The following is a 19422-nucleotide window of genomic DNA, read 5'->3' as shown; positions in this document are numbered from 1 at the left end:
TCTAGAGACAGATAGGTAGGTTGTGTCAGGGTACGAAAGGTGAAGGTAAAGCAAGCCACCACTACCCACCCCTCCCCCTCCCCTTCACGCCTCAAACACAATAGTCACCAATCACCAATCACCAAATCTGTCCCTCACTTCCTCCCGATCCCGAGTCCAAAGCTCCACCAACTTCCCTTCCTTCCAACACCCTCTTTGACTTCCTTGGTCTTATCACTCTCCTCCCCTCCGTCCCCATCTCCCCCATCTCCCCAGACCTGCTCCGTCGCCTTCCGTCCTGGAGAGGTTGCACGCCCCACGTCTTTCCGCTGTAGATACGATCCAGTGGCCGGGTCCGGCGTATCTCTACGTCCGAGAGACTTCGACGGATGTCCTGCTGCAACTTTGAAGGAGCGCTGGGCGGCGGGTGGCGGCGTGAAGGCAGAGTCTCTTCGCTGGAGATGTGGCGAGGGCGCACTGGAGGTGTTCGGTCTGGGGGATCGAAGAGCCGGCTGCGCATGGTTGAAATCTTGACCCGAGAGGCGTCTGTTCCATGCGACATTGGATGGCTTAGGGGCTGTGGTCTGTTCCTGATTGCTATAACCCTGGCCGCTGGCGTCTTGAGACCCGTTTGGGGACGCGCGGGAGGGAAGGGTCGCGCGGAGTGCGGGTTGGGGCTGGAGGCGTGAATGAGTTGCTGGAGTTGGCGTTGACGACGGCGGGTCCGAGTTCGAATCTGAGAGGGACGCAGTGGTTGTCGCCCAGCTCGACTCTGTGCGATTTGCTCCTCTTGATTCTGACGCCATCTTTTCCGCCGCTGCATGCCGACTCGTCCCCTGTCTAGACTGTCCAAACGCTCCCGTTCCATGCGTGCTCTGTGCATTCGCGCTTGCTCGCGCTGACGGGCCTTGCTTGTTGTCGATTCCTGATCCTTCATCTGCAGATAGCTTTCCCGCTGTGCCTGAAGGACATCGTTCGTACGCGGGGGGACGAGGCTTTCCGTGTCCTCTGACTGCTGGTACATCCAAGGAACTTTCACTTCTGAGTAAGATCCCTTGCGAGGAACGGTCGGACGGAATACTGGTGTTTGGGGCCTTTCTTCTGAGCCAGGCTGCGAGTGATGTACGCTGGCGGTGTGATGCTGAAGCAGAGGGACCGTGAGGTGCGTTTGATTCCGAGCCTGTCTCTGTCGGTTCTGATCGGGGTCCCAGTTCTGTCGAGGTTGGGGACCCTGGGGCGCCTGAAGTTTGGTCTGGCGCACCTTCCTTCGCCGCTCTTGCTCGCTCTCCCGTAGACGACGAATACGATCCTTCGGCAGATGCCCCACCGTTTGGGACTCCGATTCTCTTGAATGTCTCTGCAGCGGTGTAGTATGCTGATCGGAGTTTTGGGGCGTCCTCTGCCGATGATCCCGACGACTCCGAGCGACTTGATCTTTGGGCAGATGCTCTCTTGAGGGATAGTCTCTGGGCATACGACCGTTGGATTTTAGGTCTGCAGTATGAGAAACTCGAGGAACTCTCTGCCGGTGCACGTACTTCCCCCTGTGATAGTAGTGAGCGACCCGGTCCTGGGCCCCAGGTTGATAATCTGCGTCTCCATGGATCTTGTGTTTGCGACTCCGATGCTTCAACTGCCCGTAATGGATTGGCCGATGGAGCTGAGGCTTGGATAGATGATCTGTGCCTTGTTGCTGCCACTGATAGTGGTCCTCGTTGGATTCCCCTGAAGCCTTGTGCCCTCGGGACCATGGTTGACGATCTTGCTGGCCGTTCTTCCTCGAAAGCATCATCGGATCCGTCGACTGCTTTCCGGTAACCTGCTGAACTCGCAGCCTTCGTCGCGTTCTCCAGCTCATGCCAGGAACCGGCATCCCCAGCACTCTTTGCTGGCGTCTGAGCTGCTTCGTTCTCCTCTCCTGTCCCGCTATCCCTTGCTGACGTGCGCTGGATTGACCACGTTTCTTGAAGCGGCGGAACCAGCAGAATCTTCGGCGTCTTGCAGGTTGCGCTACCCTCTTCTGATGTACTCGTTCTCCCCGTTGAAGAGCGCCAGTATGACGCTGTGCCTTGACGCGCCTGAGCCCGAGCCATCTGACACGACCTGATTTGGAACTTGGTTCCAGCTTTGAGACATTCATCTTTACCAGGCCCGCGCCAACTTGTTTCCTGTGGCGAGAAAATATCCACAGCCTGCACTTGCGAGCGCCTCCTCCTTTGCCTTCTTGTGTCACTGTCACTCTGCGGATACGCTTCCTGCTCCCCTTCAGGTCCACGGGCTTGACGATATCCACGCTCTTCCTCCGACAAGAAAAGAGCCACAGCCTGTACTTCCGAGTCTCTCCCGCTTGGCTTTCTAGCATCATCTTGTACTTCTGGGTTTGTCTCGGGTCGACTTGTATGACGGTTCCAAGATGACCAGTCCTCTGCGCTTTCTGGACTCTCCTCCTGAAGCCCCGCAATGCGAGGGGGTTTCGGGTGACCCGTCGCCGCACGAAGAGGTGGCGATGCCCCCAACCCATCAAATGACGCCGGTTGGTAACTAGTGGCTTGACGCGACGGAGGTTTAGAGCGAATAGGCTGCGACGTTTGGCCCTGAAGGGACTTGCGACGAGAGCGGTCACCAGTGGCAGTCCGGGTTGTTGGAGTTCTTGACGGCACAGGCACCATCTGCGCTTTTTCAAGGGCAGCTGTGCTTTGGTGACTGGTCGTGAGGCTTCGGATCGTCGCACTTCTTGACGGCGCCTTTTGTGTTTCTCTGGGGGCTGCTGAACCTTTTCGACTTGCAGTTCGGATCGTTGCACTTCGTGATGGTGGTGCCGATGGTACTTTTTCTGGAGCTGCTGTGTTTTTTCTTGACCTTTGTTGCGTTCCCCCAGGAGCACTTCCTGGTGCTTGGCCTGGTGCCGCGTCTTGAAAGGGCTCCTTGTCCTGTGGCCGGTCACGGAAAGAAGGCTTCCGCGGGTGTTCGCTAGGTGGCTGCTGGATTGGCTGTACTTCGGGTTTGGCCCATGTGGGAGTATCGCGGATAGGATAGTCCGGTTGGTTAGTCTTAGTTTTTCGTCTCCTGGGAGCCATTTCCAGCGGTATGGGAGGTCCAAGGGACGACGGCTCGCGACCGAGATCTTCCGTTGGAGCTCTAGACTGCCTCCTAGGTTCAGTGGTAGGTTCAGTCTCCGCCGGCATCGTAGCCTGTCGTTCGACTTGGGTTGCCTCCTGAGCCGGTGGAGTCCTCAAGGATTCCTCGGTGGGTGGCGATTCAGGATCATGGAACTCATCACTCTCATCGGCGGCTTTCTCAGGAGGGGATGGATCACCTTGGTATACATCGTAGGGCGCAAGCGAATCGTCGAGTATGGATTGTCGAGACTGTGCAGTTTCAAAAGACTCCGTTTCTGGCTCTGCCACAGTAGCAGTAGGGACTCTTTTAGGCTTTCGCGATAACACATTCGTTGCACGCCTTGATGGAGCCTCAGCGCGAGCGGTAGGTTTTCTGGATACGATCATACTCGACTGTCGGCTTCGAGACGCCGGAAGATGTTCTTCCACATTGACATCGGCGGTACCGGATTCCGGAGGAGGCTCTGCTGGTTGCTCCTCGGGCGGAGAAAAAGTCGTCGCTCGTCGAGAAGCTGCCGTCGGCTGCCTAGAAACTATGGCTGAGGCCTCTCTGGTAATTGGAGCGGGTTCAGATTGCTCAGACTCCTCTTCTTCAAGCTCGGGCTCAGCTGTGACGTCTTCTTCGAAAGTTGAAGCGCGGCTAGGTCCTTGAGAAGTTGTTTCTGAGGGGAGCTCTGGTGGCGCGGCGATTGGCGTTTCTTCTTCGTCGTCAAACCAGTACTCGTCGATTGGCTCTGACTCGACAGTCTCTTCACTCAAAGTCGACTCAAAGGTGGATTGGCTGGAGAGCGGGGCAGGCTCATCTTCAATGACTTCCTCACGAGTAGTTGGGACACGAGTAGGCTGCCGTGAGACCTTAGTGGCGGCTCTCGGAGGTAGAGGAGGAGGTCGATCTTCGATTGCGGGTTCTTCGTAGACTTCCTCATCCGAAGAGTCAGGCACTGCAGTCTGGTCCTCCTCAACTGCCCATGTCTCATCTTCTGGAAGCGTATTCTCTTCCACCTCGGACTTATTTTCCGGCTCCGGCTCCGGCTCACGTACGGCCTTCTTGATCCTCGAATATGGTGTAATGACCTTCGGGGAAGGAGTCTCGCTCTCGTTTTTGACCGTTGGCTTCCTCAACACAGCTGTTGGCTGTCGTGGCACAATAGTGGGTGTCTTGGATACCGCTGTTGGCACCCGAGATACAAGAGTGGGTTGGCGAGACGCGACTGTAGGCTTCCTGGAAACTTGACGCGTCTCATCTACCTCTGAAATTGGGTCATCTATCACGGTAGGCTTTCGAGAAACGGCTGTTGGCTGATGAGACACGACCGTGGGCTTCCGGGACACTGGAGGCGTCGCCTCCAGTTGCGGACCTAGTTCCTCATACGGAAAGGTAGGCTGACGAGATAGCTCTGTTGGCTGGCGAGATGCGACGGTTGGTACTAGTGTTACCACCGTAGGCTTTCGAGACACTGAAGGCGTCTCTACTACCACCTGCGGAGAAGCCTCTTCGAATGCGGTTGGCTGTCTCGAAACCGTCGTTGGCTTACGAGATACGACAGTGGGCGCTCTAGAGACTACTGTAGATTTCTGAGAAACTACAGGCGTTTCTTCTTTCGCGGTGGGCTGACGTGAAACCGCTGTTGGCTGCCGGGATATCTTCGTGGCTTTCCTGGACACGACAACAGGCTTTTGAGAGGCAAATCCGTCCTCGACAACCTCTGCGAAAATGGGAGTATCCGTAGAGGTTCGAGTTGGCTTCCTTGAAACAGCAGTGGGCTGTTTGGACACCGCTGATGGCTGTCGAGGTGGCAACCACGGAAGACGAGAGCGTCCCGTGGAGGCACGCCGTGGAGGTTCGGGGCGTTCGGCATCGAGGACTTCGCTGATTTCCCTTTCAACGGGAGGACTTGTATCGCGCCGTATCATGGCAGGGAAGGATGGTTCTCGCTCCAGCGCCTTCACTCCCTGCTCGGATGGGAGGTCTTCCAGAGATTTGAGCTCATCAAACTGACTGCGTTCTGAGGGAGGCGAGTTTACGAACTCAGAACTCGACGTATCGGAGGCGAACTCGTCCTCAAGCTGTTCTTTGGCCATCTCGATCAGAGTCGGAGTCTTGCTAAGTGCTTCAGGCTCTGCATTACCCTCGGTATACTGTTCGACGAGCGACTCTTCGCTGATATCGCCTGGGCCAGGTGTTGCTGTCGCAGGGGTCGTCGTAGCTCGTCTTACTACCGGCGGAATCGATTCGTCAGAAGAGGCTCCTGAGTCGGAAACATCCAAGTCCAACGCCACTTGAGTAGGAATTGTAGGCTCTCTGTCCAAGACGCTAGGCACTTTCTCTAACCTAGTTGGTTCTCGTTCCAACTTGGTAGTAGCACGTCTGAGAAGCTCGAATTCAGGAGCTTGGACCAGAGTAGGTTCTCTCTCGACTTGCGTTGACGTTCTTGTAGGTACAGTAGGGCTCCTTTCAAGCTTCGTTGTAGCACGGCGAACAGGGACATGTAGCTCCGGCTCGGAATCGTATGTCATCGGCGACTCTGATAACGGTGCTGATGCGACTCCTTCGGACCTGGAACGTCGGGAATCCCTTCTCTTAACTATAGAGAGTCTTCGAGTTAGTTGCCTCGAGGCTTCTCTCTGGGTGACCGTGTCTGTATCAGTCCGCCGTCTCGTTGGCTGCTTCGACAAGGGAACTGTGTAGCTATCCAGATCAAGCGATTCATCGGTGGTTGGCTGTCGTGAGACTTTCGTTGGCTGTTGTGAAACGGCTGTTGGCTGTCTGGAGACGATGGTTGGCTGCCTTGAGAACACAGTTGGCTGTCTAGAGACAGTAGTTGGCTGCCGAGAAACAACTGTAGCTTGTCTCGAAACTACTGTTGGATGCTCCTCTTCAGGCACGACCTCCGACTCGGCCTCTGGCGGAGTCGGTGTACTTGATTCGGGTTGCTCCACTTCTGAAGAAGAGGAAGAGGATGCAAAATCTTCCTCGACGTCTGTTGAATCCGTAGAACTGCTCGACTCCGTAGAAGTATTTGACGAGGACTCTTCCTTTCGGACCAGCATCTCGGTGAAATTGTCTGACGGCGATGGCGTTTTGTCGGGGACAATCAGCCTGATCTCGACAACCTCTTCCCTTCCCGAAGTAATCTCATCCTTCATGTCTTCAGAAAGAGACATGAAGACGTCACGTCGCATTCGGTACATGGAAGGAGTACTGGTAGAGGTCTCGGAGCGGGATAACTGCCTTGCTGGCGAAGGTGCCACCTCTGTCAATGGGCGCGTGATTGATCGTGTAACCTGTCGAGATACCGGTTCTGACGCGGGAACTTCAACAAGAGGCGTCTGTGCAGGCTGCTGTTCGGTGGCTTTCCGCGTAAATGTTCCCGTGACCTGCCGGGATACGGACTTTGATTCAAGGACCTCCGTTGAAGGTTCAGATGACGAAGATGAAGTGGCCACGATAACGGATTGTTTGCGGCTAGACGGTGCAATTTCCCGGAAAGTGGAAGCTCGACGAGACTGTACAATAGGTTGGACCGCAACGTCGTCGCTCGAGCCCCCGGATGGCGAAGAAGTCAACCGTAAAGTTTCGTAATAAGTTTGGTCTTCCCCAGGTACTCTGATTTCGACAACAGTCTCCGGCTCTGATTGATTAGTTTCTTTTTCGGTGCTTAGTTCGCCTTCTTGATCCTCAGCCGTCCCTTCGTCAAGAACTTCGTCCTCGGCCGATTCCTCTCCAGCCGATTCTTCACGGCTGGATGCCCAGTCTTCCTCGGACTCTTCCTCTAACTCCTCCTCTTCCTCATATTCCTCTCCGGAGGATTCGCTGCTGGATGATTCCAAATCTGGCTCGGATTCCTCCTCTTGGCCATAGTCTTCTTCGATGTTGCTTTCTTCAGAAGAAGACGACGAAACCAACGAAGCTGAACTCGGAGTAGAGGCAAGTTCAGTGTCGACCCTCGATATAGGTTCTTCGGACACAATGGAAGTTCTGCGCCTGGCCGGAACTCTACTAACAGTCTCGAGCTCTGGTTCAGCCTCCGTTATGGCAGCTTCAGGCGACGGGGCTCGCATGGTGGCGGCGCGAGATTTGACGGAGCTCTTCCGGCGAGTCGGCTGTCTCGATAATGCTTCTGGCTCAGGCAGGGGTGCCTCGACTTCGGGCTGTTCTTCGACCTGAATAGCGGCAGCTTCAGCGTCCTCTGGCGGTACGAAGTCTCGTATGGTTGCAGCGCGAGACTTGATGGAGCTCTTCCGGCGAGTCGGTTGTCTCGATATTGCTTCTGGCTCAGGCAGGGGTGCCTCGACTTCGGGCTGTTCTTCGACCTGAATAGCGGCAGCTTCAGCGTCCTCTGGCGGCACGAAGTCTCGTATGGTAGCTGCTCGAGATTTCGTCGAGCTCTTGCGACGAGTCCGCTGTCTAGAAACGGTCCCCGGCTCTGGAACGGATTCCTCAAATGTAGGCGGTTCCTCAACAAGGGCTGCGGCAGCTGCGGTATCTTCCGGCGGTGGAGAAACTCGCGCAGTCTCAGAGCGAGACTTGACAGAATATTTGCGTGGAGTTGGCCGTCTTGATATTACCTCTGGCTCGGGCAAGGGTTCCAATTCGACTTCCACAGGCTGGACGGATTCCGTAGTCGTAACTGTGCGAAGGATGAATCCCTCCTCCGGGGGCTGTTCTTCCTCGTCTTCTTGGCCAGGCTCGGACTCATCTGACGATGAGCTTTCATCTCCAGCTTCTTTGGCTAGCTCATGCGGGAATGTTGGCACACGAGATGGCAGGATTGTTGGGCGCCTGGTCTGGACTCGGTCGATTTGCTCAAATTCTCGCTCAAGCTCTGGCTCAAATTCTGGCTCAAATTCTGGCTCAAAATCCGGCCCAAACCCTAGCTCAACATCTATCTCATCACCTATCAAGGACGACAAAGATGAAGTCTGTGAGATTGGCTCTTGAATTGTGGCTTGTCGAGTGGGCTGTCTTGTCGGTTGGCGAGACGGGAGCCGTGTCTTCTGTCGGGTTGGGATACGCTCCGCGGGTTGTGGCTCTTTCTCAACCGGTTTTAGCTCTTCCTCGGCGAGCTTCAGCTCCTCTTCAGCTAGTTCAATAGCCTCATCCAAGTCGAAAGACTCTGGTATTTTAGCTCTCCAAGTTGATTTCTTGGTCGGTTGGCGAGAGGGAAGCTGAGTTTTGTGCCAGGACGGTATCTGCGAGACGGTCGGGAAGTCTTCCTCACTTTCTTCTACCTCACGATCATCCGAAAGTGGAGGCAGAGCTTGCTGAGTAAGCTGTCTTGTCGGTTGACGAGATGGTAGCTGTGTCTTTTCCTGGGTCGGGATACGTGCCACAGGCTGCTGCTCTTCCTCGACTTCTAGATCGACTGGAAATGTAGCTTGTCGAGTGGGCAAGCTAGTCGGCTGGCGGGATGGGAGGTTCGTAGGAACACGGCTCACAGGTCGCGGCTCGTCTTCAACTTGTTCAACAGCTGCAGCCTCGGCTGACGTTGGCAGTGTAGCTTGCCGAATGGACTTTCGGGATGGAAGTCGAGTCGGAACACGCTCGACAGGTAGTGGTTCTTCGTCGACTTCCGCTTCGACTGGTAGTGTAGCCTGACGACTGGGCTGTCTAGTCGGCTGGCGGGATGGAAGCTGAGTAGAAACACGCCTCACAGGTTGCGGCTCATCCTCGACTTGTTCGACAGCTGCAGCCTCAGCCGGCGCCGGCAAGGTAGCTTGTCGAGTTGGCTTACGGGATGGGAACTGAGTCGGGATACGCTCTACATGTAAAGGCTCTTCCTCACCTTGTGCGATAGCTGCAGCCTCGGCCGACGCTGGCAGAGTAGCTCTTTGAGTGGGTCGCCTTGTCGGCTGACGGGATGGGGGCTGGGCCGTAGGTCGGTCGGCGACACGAGTAACCGGAGCTTGGAAGGCTACCGACTCTTCCTTCTTGTCGTCCACAGGGACCATTTCCTCCTTGACGTCCTCGTCGGACCCCTCAGAGCTTTCGGAGAGCAGCGGAGAGAGTGTCCTTTGTCGTGCAGAAGGGGGTCCTGCAACGTCCGGCGCAGGCTCTGAGTATACTCTGGTGTGGCGTCGCGACGACTCAGTCTGCTTCTCAGGCTGTTCATCCGAAGCAGGAGTGGGGAGCTGTTCGAGGACGCTGGCGATAGCTTCCAGAGCCGCAGGCAACTCTTGTTGCGCAGTCTCGAGCCATTGCTGTATCTCCTCAATCGGCGCCTCGGCCGAAGGCTTTCGGGAGATGCTTTGAACACGAGTCAAAGCACGGGAGAGGGGCTTCGTGGAAACGACGCGCTCCAGCGCCTTCGGAACTTCATCAATAGCGGAATCGATGGACTTACCTCGAAGATGCTGAGTAGACGCTCTACTCATAACCTGAGTGGGCGCTTTGGTTAAAATCTTTTCCAGGTCCTTGGTGATATGGTCAAGCTCGTCCATCAACTGAGTTCGGGTTTCGGACAAATCTGTCATTTCTCTTCGAGTCTTTTTGAGGAATTCTTCGCCGTTGGATGAAACCTCTTCCAATGATTCTTGCGTATCGTCTTGAATGAGTGCCTTGGCATGGGCATCTGTTGCCGGTAAAGACGAGCATGAAGAAGGTGCATCTTCAACAGCAGCGTTCTGGAATTGCTCTTCGTCTTTTTCATCGGGTTTAGCCTCAAGATCAACACCAAGATCGTCCGCAGTAGACTCGACAAGGTCGATGAGATCAGGAGCCGAGGTGACAGCTTCCTTCAAAACAGCTGGTGGGTCGTTGATTGTGGGTCCTAATTTTCCGGTCTTGCGCACGTTCAGCCTTTGTGCAGCAGTCGGCGGACTCGGCATGCAGGAAGCGCTATCTTGAACATTTTGGACCAGTAGTTGCGACAGTCGTCTGAGCTCTGCGAGTCCTGGATGAACTGCCTGCAAGTCGTTGATGACCGAATGAATTGTGCTGTCTTGCTGTGTGATGAGCTGATTGATAATTTTTCCCATGTCATAAGCAAACGAGTCGTCGCAGACATTGACCGAGATGGTTCTGGCGCTACTGCGTTGGCCGCAACAATCAGAAGCTGATTGTATTCTGCATCGAGATGGGCGACTCTTTGGGGCTAGAGTACAGGGAGCACACCTAGCAATTCCACACGATGGGACATCTGCGGGTTTGGACATAACCGTGCGACGGGGCTGAATTCGAGCTCCAGGATAGCCGAAATCTTTGGTGTGACGGCGACCAAAACCACCGCGGTCATCGACATCGTCAGGAACGAGCTCATCATCGTTGTCTACAAGCTCGCTATCCCTAGTGGAAGACTCTGCGGGTTCAGACGCACTTCTGCGGTGGGTCGAGCGTCTCCTAAAGTACTCGCTTCGCGGGTCATCAGGCCCATCTCCGCTTGATCCGAAGTCACCCGGGACCATCTGTTTAGGCTGTGTTGACTTTCGCTTGGATTGGACAATAACACCGTCATCAGGGAAGGAGACTGACGAAGTGCGCGCTCTCCCCGACTGCTTCGAATTTGGGTCATCGGACGGCTGAGTTGCACGTCGTTTCGAAGGTGCCCTAGGTTCGATCTGACTGGACGATTTTCGCAAGCTAGATTTTCTGCGTTGCTGAGGTTCCGCCTGGGAAGGCTCAGGAGGTGTGTTATCATTTGTCTTTTGACGCGATTGCTTCCGAAGGCGTCCATCAGATTCGGCGGTTGAAGGTCGGTGTGAAGTCTTGCGCACTGGTGACACTAGCTCTGCAGAATCGAGAGATCCTTCTTGATGAGTCTCAACTTGTCTCGAATGTTGTTGGGGCGTGGGTTTCTCTGAAAGACGACGGGCACTTTTCCTCCTCGGCTGCGAGGATGATACATCGTCGTCATCACCTGGTACCGATTTGTTTGACAGCGTCCGATCGAGGGGCGGTTTCCCGAGGGGTCCGACTTCGCGCGGTGGTACTTTGAATACATTCGTCGATCTCCGGCGCGAAGTTGAGTCAGTCTCGCCATCCTTATCTAGTGCGTTTGTGTCGACATCGATTGGCGCCTTCGTTGACTTTCGGCGAGATGCGGGAGTCCTTTCGATATTCGAAGTTCCGGTTGGAGGTTCACTTACTACAACCTTGGGGACATGTTTGGCAGTTGTCTCTGACTCAGAACGCGGTAGTGTTGGTAGAAATGTGTCAGAGGGAGCGTCAGCGTTCTCGGAACATTGACGTGACTTCAGTTTCGGGATGACTGCTTCTACAGCCACTGTTGCGTTCACTTGACCCGCCTTAGTAGTAGTGTTTTTTGGTGGTGGAAGAGGCTGCGTCCTGATCTCCCAGTAAGACTTCGCCACGGAGACAGGCGTCGAAGGTCTGTGGACAGTCTCTGGTGCTTCAGAGTCCGGTCTTTGTCGGTTTGCGGCCTTCCAAGCATCTGGCTGCTGATAGGGTCGGCCTTCAATACTGCTTCGTGCCACTGAAGCTCCTCCTTCTGTCGCCGGAGCATGACTTGCGTTCCGAGTGCTTGAGGGCGACGGCGAAGATCCTCGTTCCAGAAGTCGTCCGTAGGGGTTCTTTCCCTGGAGGTATGCTGGGGACTTAGCTCGAGCAGGAGCCATTTGGGGCTCGCGAAGCTCTTGGGTAGGGGTGAGGGCTGAACGGTGAAGGGACGAGCGTCTGACTTGGGCTGGTTCGGCAATCTCAATGGGTGCTGGGCGTGACTTCCTCCGAATAGAGTGCTCTCGGGCCTCGATTGATTGATCGAAGTCGTGCGAAGACGGCTGGGATCGACGGCCATTCGTGCTTGTGCCGGGTACAGTCGGGTGCATTCCCGTGGTCGACGGGTTGTTTCGAGGAGCTGTAGGCTGGCCCTGCCTCGGTGGATCGGAAGAATTGATGGCTTTTATGCGCGAGGCTATCGTACTTTGAGTTGGGTCGCGTCTAGGAATGGCTGGGGTGTTACCTCGATCTGATCGAGGTGTTTTTGAGGAATCAGGCTGGGAGACTCGTCTCATAGATGTCGAGGACTGGTGCTGCTATGGACTGAGAGTGTAGTGGATGAGGCGAAAGGGCTGTTGAATAGGTGTTTGGTGGCGTACTGGTTGGCTTGAAGGTCCTGAATAGAACGATGAAGAAGGCAATGAATCGTAGGATGTAAATAGGAATGGGTCAAAAGGGCAAACGTTAGAACTGTTGTGTGTTTGGGAGCGGAGTCATGAGAAGGAAAGGAACAGAACGCAGGACACGAAGGAACAGATGTTTGCAGGAGGCGCCAAGAAGTGCGCAGAAAGTGCAGGTACTTCCTCAATTGCGGACGTGTGGGAAGTACCACCCGGTCCAAGCGGAAACTATACTGTACATCGCCACCCTCCAGCTATGAAAATGCTATATACAATCTATTTCAGAGCAGCTTGCAGACTCTCCAGGACCTAGTCGCAGGCATTAGCTTGGTTCCAAACTCGGCACTTTACCAGGTAAATTTTGACGAACCTCGAGCTCGATCTTCGCCTCAGCGATATCCTGTTCGCTGCCGCCGCCGGTAGCGACCTTCTGCGCTTCTGCGATCTGGTTCCTCACAGCCTACGCAGTTAATTAGATCCCAGTCATTGTATCAGCTTAGCACGTTTTAGAGAACCTACGTCGGCGCTGAAGTCCTCGAGAGGGTATCCCTCCACGGCGTTGATGCTCAATTGCGAGTCCGGTTGAACGACGGCAAAACCTCCAGACACTAGAATGTCCTCGTTAGCCCTCACGAGACAGGTACACTGTTGTTGCTGCAGATATGCTCTATCCCCGCTATTATCACCATACGGACTCGCTCTAAGCCGAATACACCAAGACGGAGATCTTCGGACAACGTACAGAAGAATTGCTTGCTGCCTCCGCTCTCCTCGATGATCTCCACCAGGCCGGGCTTCAATTGTTCGATGGACGGAACGTGGTTCGCGAGGACACCCATCTCTCCGGACTCGGCGGCGAAGTTCACTTGTACACTAGATTGACCGATGTTCAGTATGGAAGGTTAAGGGCGCTTGAGGAGCTAGCCGGGCGACCGGTTGACGTACACATCCTGGGACTTGTAGATAGACTAGGGAGAAAGCTCAGTCAGCGCTCGGCTCTCAAAAGTAGCTCCACAGAAGCAGGAAATGCCCATGGAGCAGCATCGGTATGGTCGGCGCGCCATTGGAGATGCATACCTGGTGAGGTAGCGCGAGAGACAACTTGATCTTGTCGGCTACGGCGTCGGCGTATCCTCGTCGCTGAATCGGGGCGCGGAAAGTGGCGGGGCTCGCGCGGATGGCTGCCCGGGCAATGCGGAGAGAGCTCATGGTGTTGTAGAGGATGGGGCGGATGCAATTGCGTGGTGGAGAGGAGAGCTTGTTGTCGAGATTGAAGCTGGAGAAGCCGGAGTTCTTCTGCCAAGACATCACGTGAGCCGAGATAATCCCGCATCAACCTTGGAAAACATCAGCTGCAGCTCCATTATCACCGAACATCTTCCTTTTTTGAATCAAGAATACGATCTCATCTCAACGATGGCGTAGTGCCCTCCCTCATCCGGTTTGCATTCGTGGAGCTGGCCATGTGCCTGCATGAACACCCTCAAACGATCTCAACACCGAACGCTGTTGAGAATTTTGCAAGCTTACCGTTCAAGCTTCTAGAAGTCGGCTTGGACGCTGGGAAATTATGAGATTCGCGATGTCTCTCGATTTTTTGATTTTCTTTTTAAATATCTTGGAGCTTCATTACCACAATGAGTCTACGTTATCATCAATTTCTCTAGAAGTCCGTAAATTGATCACGCTAGGCGTGCACCCGGTCATTAACAGCTTTGCACCTTCATCTTAAGAGACAACGTCGGATTCCTTCGAGGAAGTCACAATCAGGGGCCTGAATGGCAGTACACCAAGCTTTGCATCAGAATCCTGTTTCGGGTACCGTCTCGGAGGACTTCAGACCGTAACAGTCAACTGTGACTCTGCATCGTTCACACCTTGATAAACCTCACCTTCATCCCATTCTCTTCACGATACATTAGAGCGCTTAGTACAGCATTACTAGCAATTGTAAGCTATCCTCTGTCTCCTAATTCCTTTTCTCGACGAATCGCTCCAGTACCCAATTCTTCAATCGTGATAGACGCACATATATCCCCTCGACACTCTAGTCGCGTTTGTATCCAACACGACATGCTCATATAAACCGGAGACTATTTTCTTTACCCTTGACGACTGACCGGTGTCCCCGCACCCATCTCAAAGTAGGCGCAACACCACCAATCCCAGACCTGCCTGCCCGGACACCCGAACCAGAGTAGGCACGTCGCCCCCTACTCACGCAAGGGTTTGATTCATTAAGGCAGAGAATGGACTACGTGGCACAATGGCTCGCGTATTGGTGTAAATCTCACTAATACAAATTCATCTGGCGTTACGAAACTTGCGGATCAGCGGGCATTACAGCGGGAACGACAGCGTCAGAAGGAGATGGACGAGAAATCTGTACAAGGATTGACGTTCAACTTTCAGGGCAGAATCATTCCGGGGAAGAAGCTGGAGGTTGTGGAGACGGCGTAGGCAATCGTTTGCGCGATCGGGAGAGGTCATGTTAGCATAATGCACAAATCCTGAAGGGCGATAGGGAGATGGATTGGTAATGAAGAATGTGTATGGAAATATGATCTCCAAATGCTCATACTATCCTAAGCACGCTTTTGGAAGGTAAAAGCAGACCCAACAATACCAGAAAATCCACCAACTCCAAGTCCTCCTTTCCTTATTTCACTCTCAACCCCTCAAAGTCTCCTATGCTTCCATCCGCCTCCACCTCACCATGGCCTCTCCATCCCCATAATCGAAGACCGCAGGGGAGGTCGACGCTCTCTCGCCACTTTGTCCCGCCACTCCCGTTCATATGCCTTTTCCGACAAGTCGTTCCACGGCTCCGCCTTCTTCCTCGGTTCCTTATCGACTCTGTATCCTCGAAATCCGACGTTGCTGCCAATGACGCCCAGCTCAGCCTTGCCCTCGAAGATGTTGCACTTGTTGTCTTCGAAGTCCAGATACCCGACGTGCGCATTATCCCAGTCTGGCTGGATAAGAGGGGTGGCGTCGCGCATATCGCGGCCGCGCCACTGGAAGTAGATGCGCCTGGGGTATCTTTCCGGATTATGATCGAATTGGTCGATGTAGGCCTTTCGCCGCTCCTCCTCTTCGACACGGTATCTTTCCTTTATCATCTCATACCGTTCAGGATCCTCGTCTTCCTCCCATCCGTCATCGTCGCCATCCTCGTCGCCTTCTTCCTCGGGTTCGCCGCCATCTGCCGCCCGATGTGCCTTCATGACATTATCCAACATTTCCGGAGTCGTTTCCATCAGCATTGTCCCCTCCAGCACCCCGAATCTGAAGTCAACATCGAAGAACCAACATCCGGACTTAACAGTCTCGGAGATATCCATCGTGAGCTTTTCCTCGTTGTAGTAGTCGCTCATTGGACCGGTGACGGCTTCGCACTCGATGACGTAGGAGCCTGTGGCTCTCCAGAAGCCCCATTCCTTTGGGGTGGGCTTGTGGTGTTGTTTGCGCATGTACTTGATGTGCTCTGCAAAGACGGGTCGGTCTTCCGGCGGTCGATCTCCCTGTGGTTGGGTTCGATTCACGTCTCGGGTCGTGCGGTCGCTCATTGTGTTGGGTAAGGTGATGCTTTGGCGTCGACCGTTCCAAGTTTGAGGATCGTGGCCTGTCGTGGTCCATTCAACTCGACGTGAGACGCCTGATCGTGGATTCGAGATCGCTATCAGAGTCTCGAAGCGTGCACGTGAGTTCAGACGTAGTTCTTTGACGGTCGATAAATTGCAGCTACCTTTGACGTGTGACTAAGGAAGCCTAGAGACGGTCAAATCCACTAGTACGAAGAAGGTGAGAGCGTTTAGAGATCACAAGGTCAGATTTATGAAGTGAAGTGCGAGAAAAGGTTACCACGTGCGAAATGTCCACGTGACTATGAGAGGTCCACGTACTTTTCATACCAACAAACTGAAACCTGTCAAACAATCAAGGTTCACATTAGCAGCATTATGATAGAGGCAATAATCTGAAGATGCTCAAACGGCCTGAAGCTTAGTCGCCAAGGGAACATAGATACTATAAGAGTGGGTATAAATTTCATAATATTCCACCACACCATCCCACTAAAACGGATTCATATCCCACACAAATGTGTGTCGCATACTGATGGCTTTATCTTTCAGAAACAGCGCTCTAGCCCCTTTGTATTAATGGTATTTGAACTCGTTTTGCATTGCACTTCTGGTCGGGGCGTAAACAGCACCCAGGGGAAATTACTACTTTTTCTTCTTACTTTCTAGTTCAACGATACCTCCTCTGACAATTAGATATCCTCTCCTATGACCTACGTTGGAAAGTCTTCAAACGTTTATCAAAAGCAGCGACGTGAAGATGTTGTAACTTTCGGCATTCGCTAATCTATTGAAGCACTTGGCATGTATCGACCACCAAGCCCTATCGAGTTCCTTCACTGCCCTCCCGCCGACTTCGCGAACCCTTCTTGGAACTCAGCAGCCGTAGTAACATATCCCCTATTTGCCAACACCTTTCCAATCATGATATCATGAACCTCCTGCATCGGGTCCGCACACCCATCCGAAATAACCGTCACGACATACTCCGCATCCCCAGCCATCACCGCGGTCCTCATGACACACCCTGACGTGCTCAGTCCCATGAGAATCAGCGACTTCAATCCCTTCTTCTCCAAGTAATCACTCAGGCCAGGCGACTTGAGCGCAGAAACGTGCCCGGGGACCCTCAAGAACGTAGCTTCGTCACCACCCCCTCCGAGCAGCTCGGCGGGCTCTTCTGCGCCGCCCGACTTCATGGCAGCGGCGAATGCTGCCAGCCTCTCCGGGTCTTTGCATGTCGGGAAGGGTTTGGCGTTGACATCAACCAGGCAATGGATCACCTGGATGCCTTGGGACTTTGCCCAAGTTCTCATGTGGGCGGCGGTTTCGAGAGCTGCGGCACCGGCTGGACCGGCAGCTTTTTGCACGAATAGCGAATGGAAATCGAGCAGGAGGAGGGCGGTTTGGGAGGCGCCGTAGTGGCCTGGTGTGGACTTGTCGGCCGGATTGAAGGTGGCTGTGAGGGTCGTCATGATTGATGATGTCGAGTCGGGGGCTCGGCAGAGAAGGAGTTGAAATAGTATTGTTTTTTGGAACGGCTTCGCAGTTAGGTTCTAGGAGTGGAGTTTATTTGCGGAACTGGCGGCGATGAGAAGGATTTTGTGTGGCAAAGTTTCGTGGCAGATCAACAGACTTCTGCTCAGCTGGAACAAAAATCTTTACTAGAACAATCCTTTGTAGAAAATTAGGATAATGGTGAAGAAAAGTGAGGCAGGGATCGCTGTTGGCGGACATCGGTCGCTCTCTCGGGGATAATCTAACGGCGTTAGAGTTGAGAGAGCGAACCAATCAGCTTGCTTTGATCCAGACGCTTGCGCTCTAGTCACGTGCTCTTTTCTCAGCACGAGAATGTCTCCGTACTTCATAAGCCCGGTCTTTCACCTTTGTTTACAGCATTGCTGCGAACACTTCGAATTTGAAAAGGACGGACGATATGACGAACGAACGCAGTACGGAAGAGTTGGAATTAGAGCCAAGCACCAACAACCACATCAAGACTGAGCAGAAAGATGCTATTGAACCACAAGAACCAGGCAGCCAGGACGAGCCCGCCGAGGAGAACAACTTAGAAGATATCGAGAATGTCAAGCCAGAAGACCTCATTGACGACAAGCCCTACTCAATCTTCTCCCATAATGAAAAGAGAATCATCATCCTCTGCGCCGGTTTTTCCCAATTCTTCTCTCCAATCTCTGGTCAAATATACTTCCCATCACTCGACGCCATCGCAAAAGACCTGCATGTGTCCACATCCCTGGTCAACTTGACCATCACGGTATACCTAGTATGTGCCCTCAAATCGAGGCTGAAGTCCGCCTACTAACCTTTGCGAGATCATGCAAGGTTTCGCACCCGCATTCGTCGGCGGGTTTTCCGACAGTACCGGACGAAGACCAGCCTACTTCATATGTGCCATCATCTATGCCGCCGCAAACATCGGCCTGGGTCTCCAAAACAATTACGCCGCACTGATGGTCCTGCGCGGTCTTCAAAGCGCCGGGGGAAGTGGTAGCGTGGCACTCGCGAATGCAGTCGTCTCCGACCTCGTTACATCCCAGGAGCGTGGTGTCTACGTCTCCTACATGTCCGTCGCTCCACAAGCTGGACCTTCCCTTGGTCCTATCATCGGTGGCCTGCTTGGACAGTACCTCGGGTGGCATTCCGTGTTCTGGTTCTTGCTCATCTGCACCGGTGTGGTGTTCGTCCCTTGCGCTATTTTCTTCGCCGAGACGTGCAGGATTGTTGTCGATGATGGATCGGTCCCGCCACCTAAGTGGAGACGTTGCTATCTCAACACGAAGCTCGAGAGGAGACTCATGGCGGAAGGGCAACCCATTCTGTACGAGAAGCGAGATGAGCTTGAGAAGAAGAGGAAACTCAGGTTCCCGACCCCCTTGGAGACAGTCAGAATCGTGCTTACAAAAGAGGCTGGCTTCGTGTTGGCATACATCGGTCTTCTATGTTGCGCCTACTACGCCACAGTAGCTCTTATTCCCTCCCAATTTGGAACCGTCTATGATTTCAACCAGATCCAGATCGCGCTATGCTATCTGCCTCTAGGCTGCGGAAGCTTGCTTGCGGGTTTCGTCCGTGGCCGGATTATCGACGCAAGATATAAGGTCCACGCCAAACGTTTGGGGTTTCCACTGACATACAACCGTCAAGTCGACCTCAGCGACTTTCCCATCGAAAGGGCTCGCTTGGAAGCCATCCTCCCAAATTTGGCTCTCGGCTCGGCATGTTTCATTGGTTTCGGGTGGATGATACAATACAAGGTCAAATTGGCTGGTCCTTTGATCTTTCTTTTCGTCATTGGCTTCTGCGTCTCTGCATCCATTAACACCGTCTCCGTCTTGCTCGTCGATATCTATCCCGGGAAAGCTGCTACCGCGTCAGCGGCCAATAACCTTGTCCGTTGCTGGCTAGGGGCTGGAGCGACGAGTGGCGTGGCGCCTTTGATTGGGAAGATTGGAATTGGGTGGACTGCTACCTTCTTTGGTCTTCTGGTTGTTGTCTTCAGTCCAATCCTCTGGTTTGTTATGCATAATGGTCCGAAATGGCGTCGTGCTGCCAAGGGGAGGAAGGAGCAGAAGGAGGCCGAACGAGCGGCGAAGGCGGATGCGCGTATTGAGTATGATCAGTAAATGAGATGACTAGAGGCG

General features: G+C 53.8%; 5 protein-coding genes across 5 annotated transcripts; 1 reads left to right on the top strand and 4 right to left on the bottom strand.

The window, feature by feature from the left end:
- Positions 1-4370: 4370 nt before the first annotated feature.
- On the bottom strand, positions 4371-6149 carry BDZ99DRAFT_379374 (uncharacterized protein; the record flags this gene model as incomplete). Its single annotated transcript, XM_033715149.1, has 2 exons — positions 4371-4742; positions 5832-6149. Coding segments are annotated over 2 exons (690 nt in total), but the record flags the coding sequence as incomplete, so codon positions are not given.
- Positions 6150-12449: 6300 nt separating this feature from the next.
- BDZ99DRAFT_485744 (ATP synthase F1 epsilon subunit) lies at positions 12450-13382 on the bottom strand (the record flags this gene model as incomplete). The annotated part of the gene is made up of 6 exons (XM_033722730.1): positions 12450-12482; positions 12544-12633; positions 12693-12781; positions 12916-13046; positions 13119-13141; positions 13251-13382. 6 exons carry the CDS (start codon positions 13380-13382, stop codon positions 12450-12452), a joined length of 498 nt encoding a protein of 165 aa, XP_033582425.1.
- Positions 13383-14884: 1502 nt separating this feature from the next.
- BDZ99DRAFT_472725 (uncharacterized protein) lies at positions 14885-15742 on the bottom strand (the record flags this gene model as incomplete). Its single annotated transcript, XM_033721794.1, has 1 exon — positions 14885-15742. One exon carries the CDS (start codon positions 15740-15742, stop codon positions 14885-14887), a length of 858 nt encoding a protein of 285 aa, XP_033582424.1.
- Positions 15743-16526: 784 nt separating this feature from the next.
- BDZ99DRAFT_459316 (Isochorismatase hydrolase) lies at positions 16527-17428 on the bottom strand. The gene has a single exon (XM_033719139.1). It carries the CDS (start codon positions 17230-17232, stop codon positions 16594-16596), a length of 639 nt encoding a protein of 212 aa, XP_033582423.1. The 5' UTR covers positions 17233-17428; the 3' UTR covers positions 16527-16593.
- Positions 17429-17873: 445 nt separating this feature from the next.
- Positions 17874-19359, top strand: BDZ99DRAFT_352019 (MFS general substrate transporter; the record flags this gene model as incomplete). The annotated part of the gene is made up of 2 exons (XM_033714528.1): positions 17874-18044; positions 18094-19359. Coding segments are annotated over 2 exons (1437 nt in total), but the record flags the coding sequence as incomplete, so codon positions are not given.
- Positions 19360-19422: the final 63 nt, after the last annotated feature.

Source organism: Mytilinidion resinicola, assembly GCF_010093595.1.
Source record: "Mytilinidion resinicola strain CBS 304.34 unplaced genomic scaffold BDZ99scaffold_3, whole genome shotgun sequence".
NCBI classification, from domain to species: Eukaryota; Fungi; Ascomycota; class Dothideomycetes; order Mytilinidiales; family Mytilinidiaceae; genus Mytilinidion; species Mytilinidion resinicola.
Note: the sequence above shows the minus strand (reverse complement) of the source record. Positions and strands in the feature narration are given on the sequence as shown.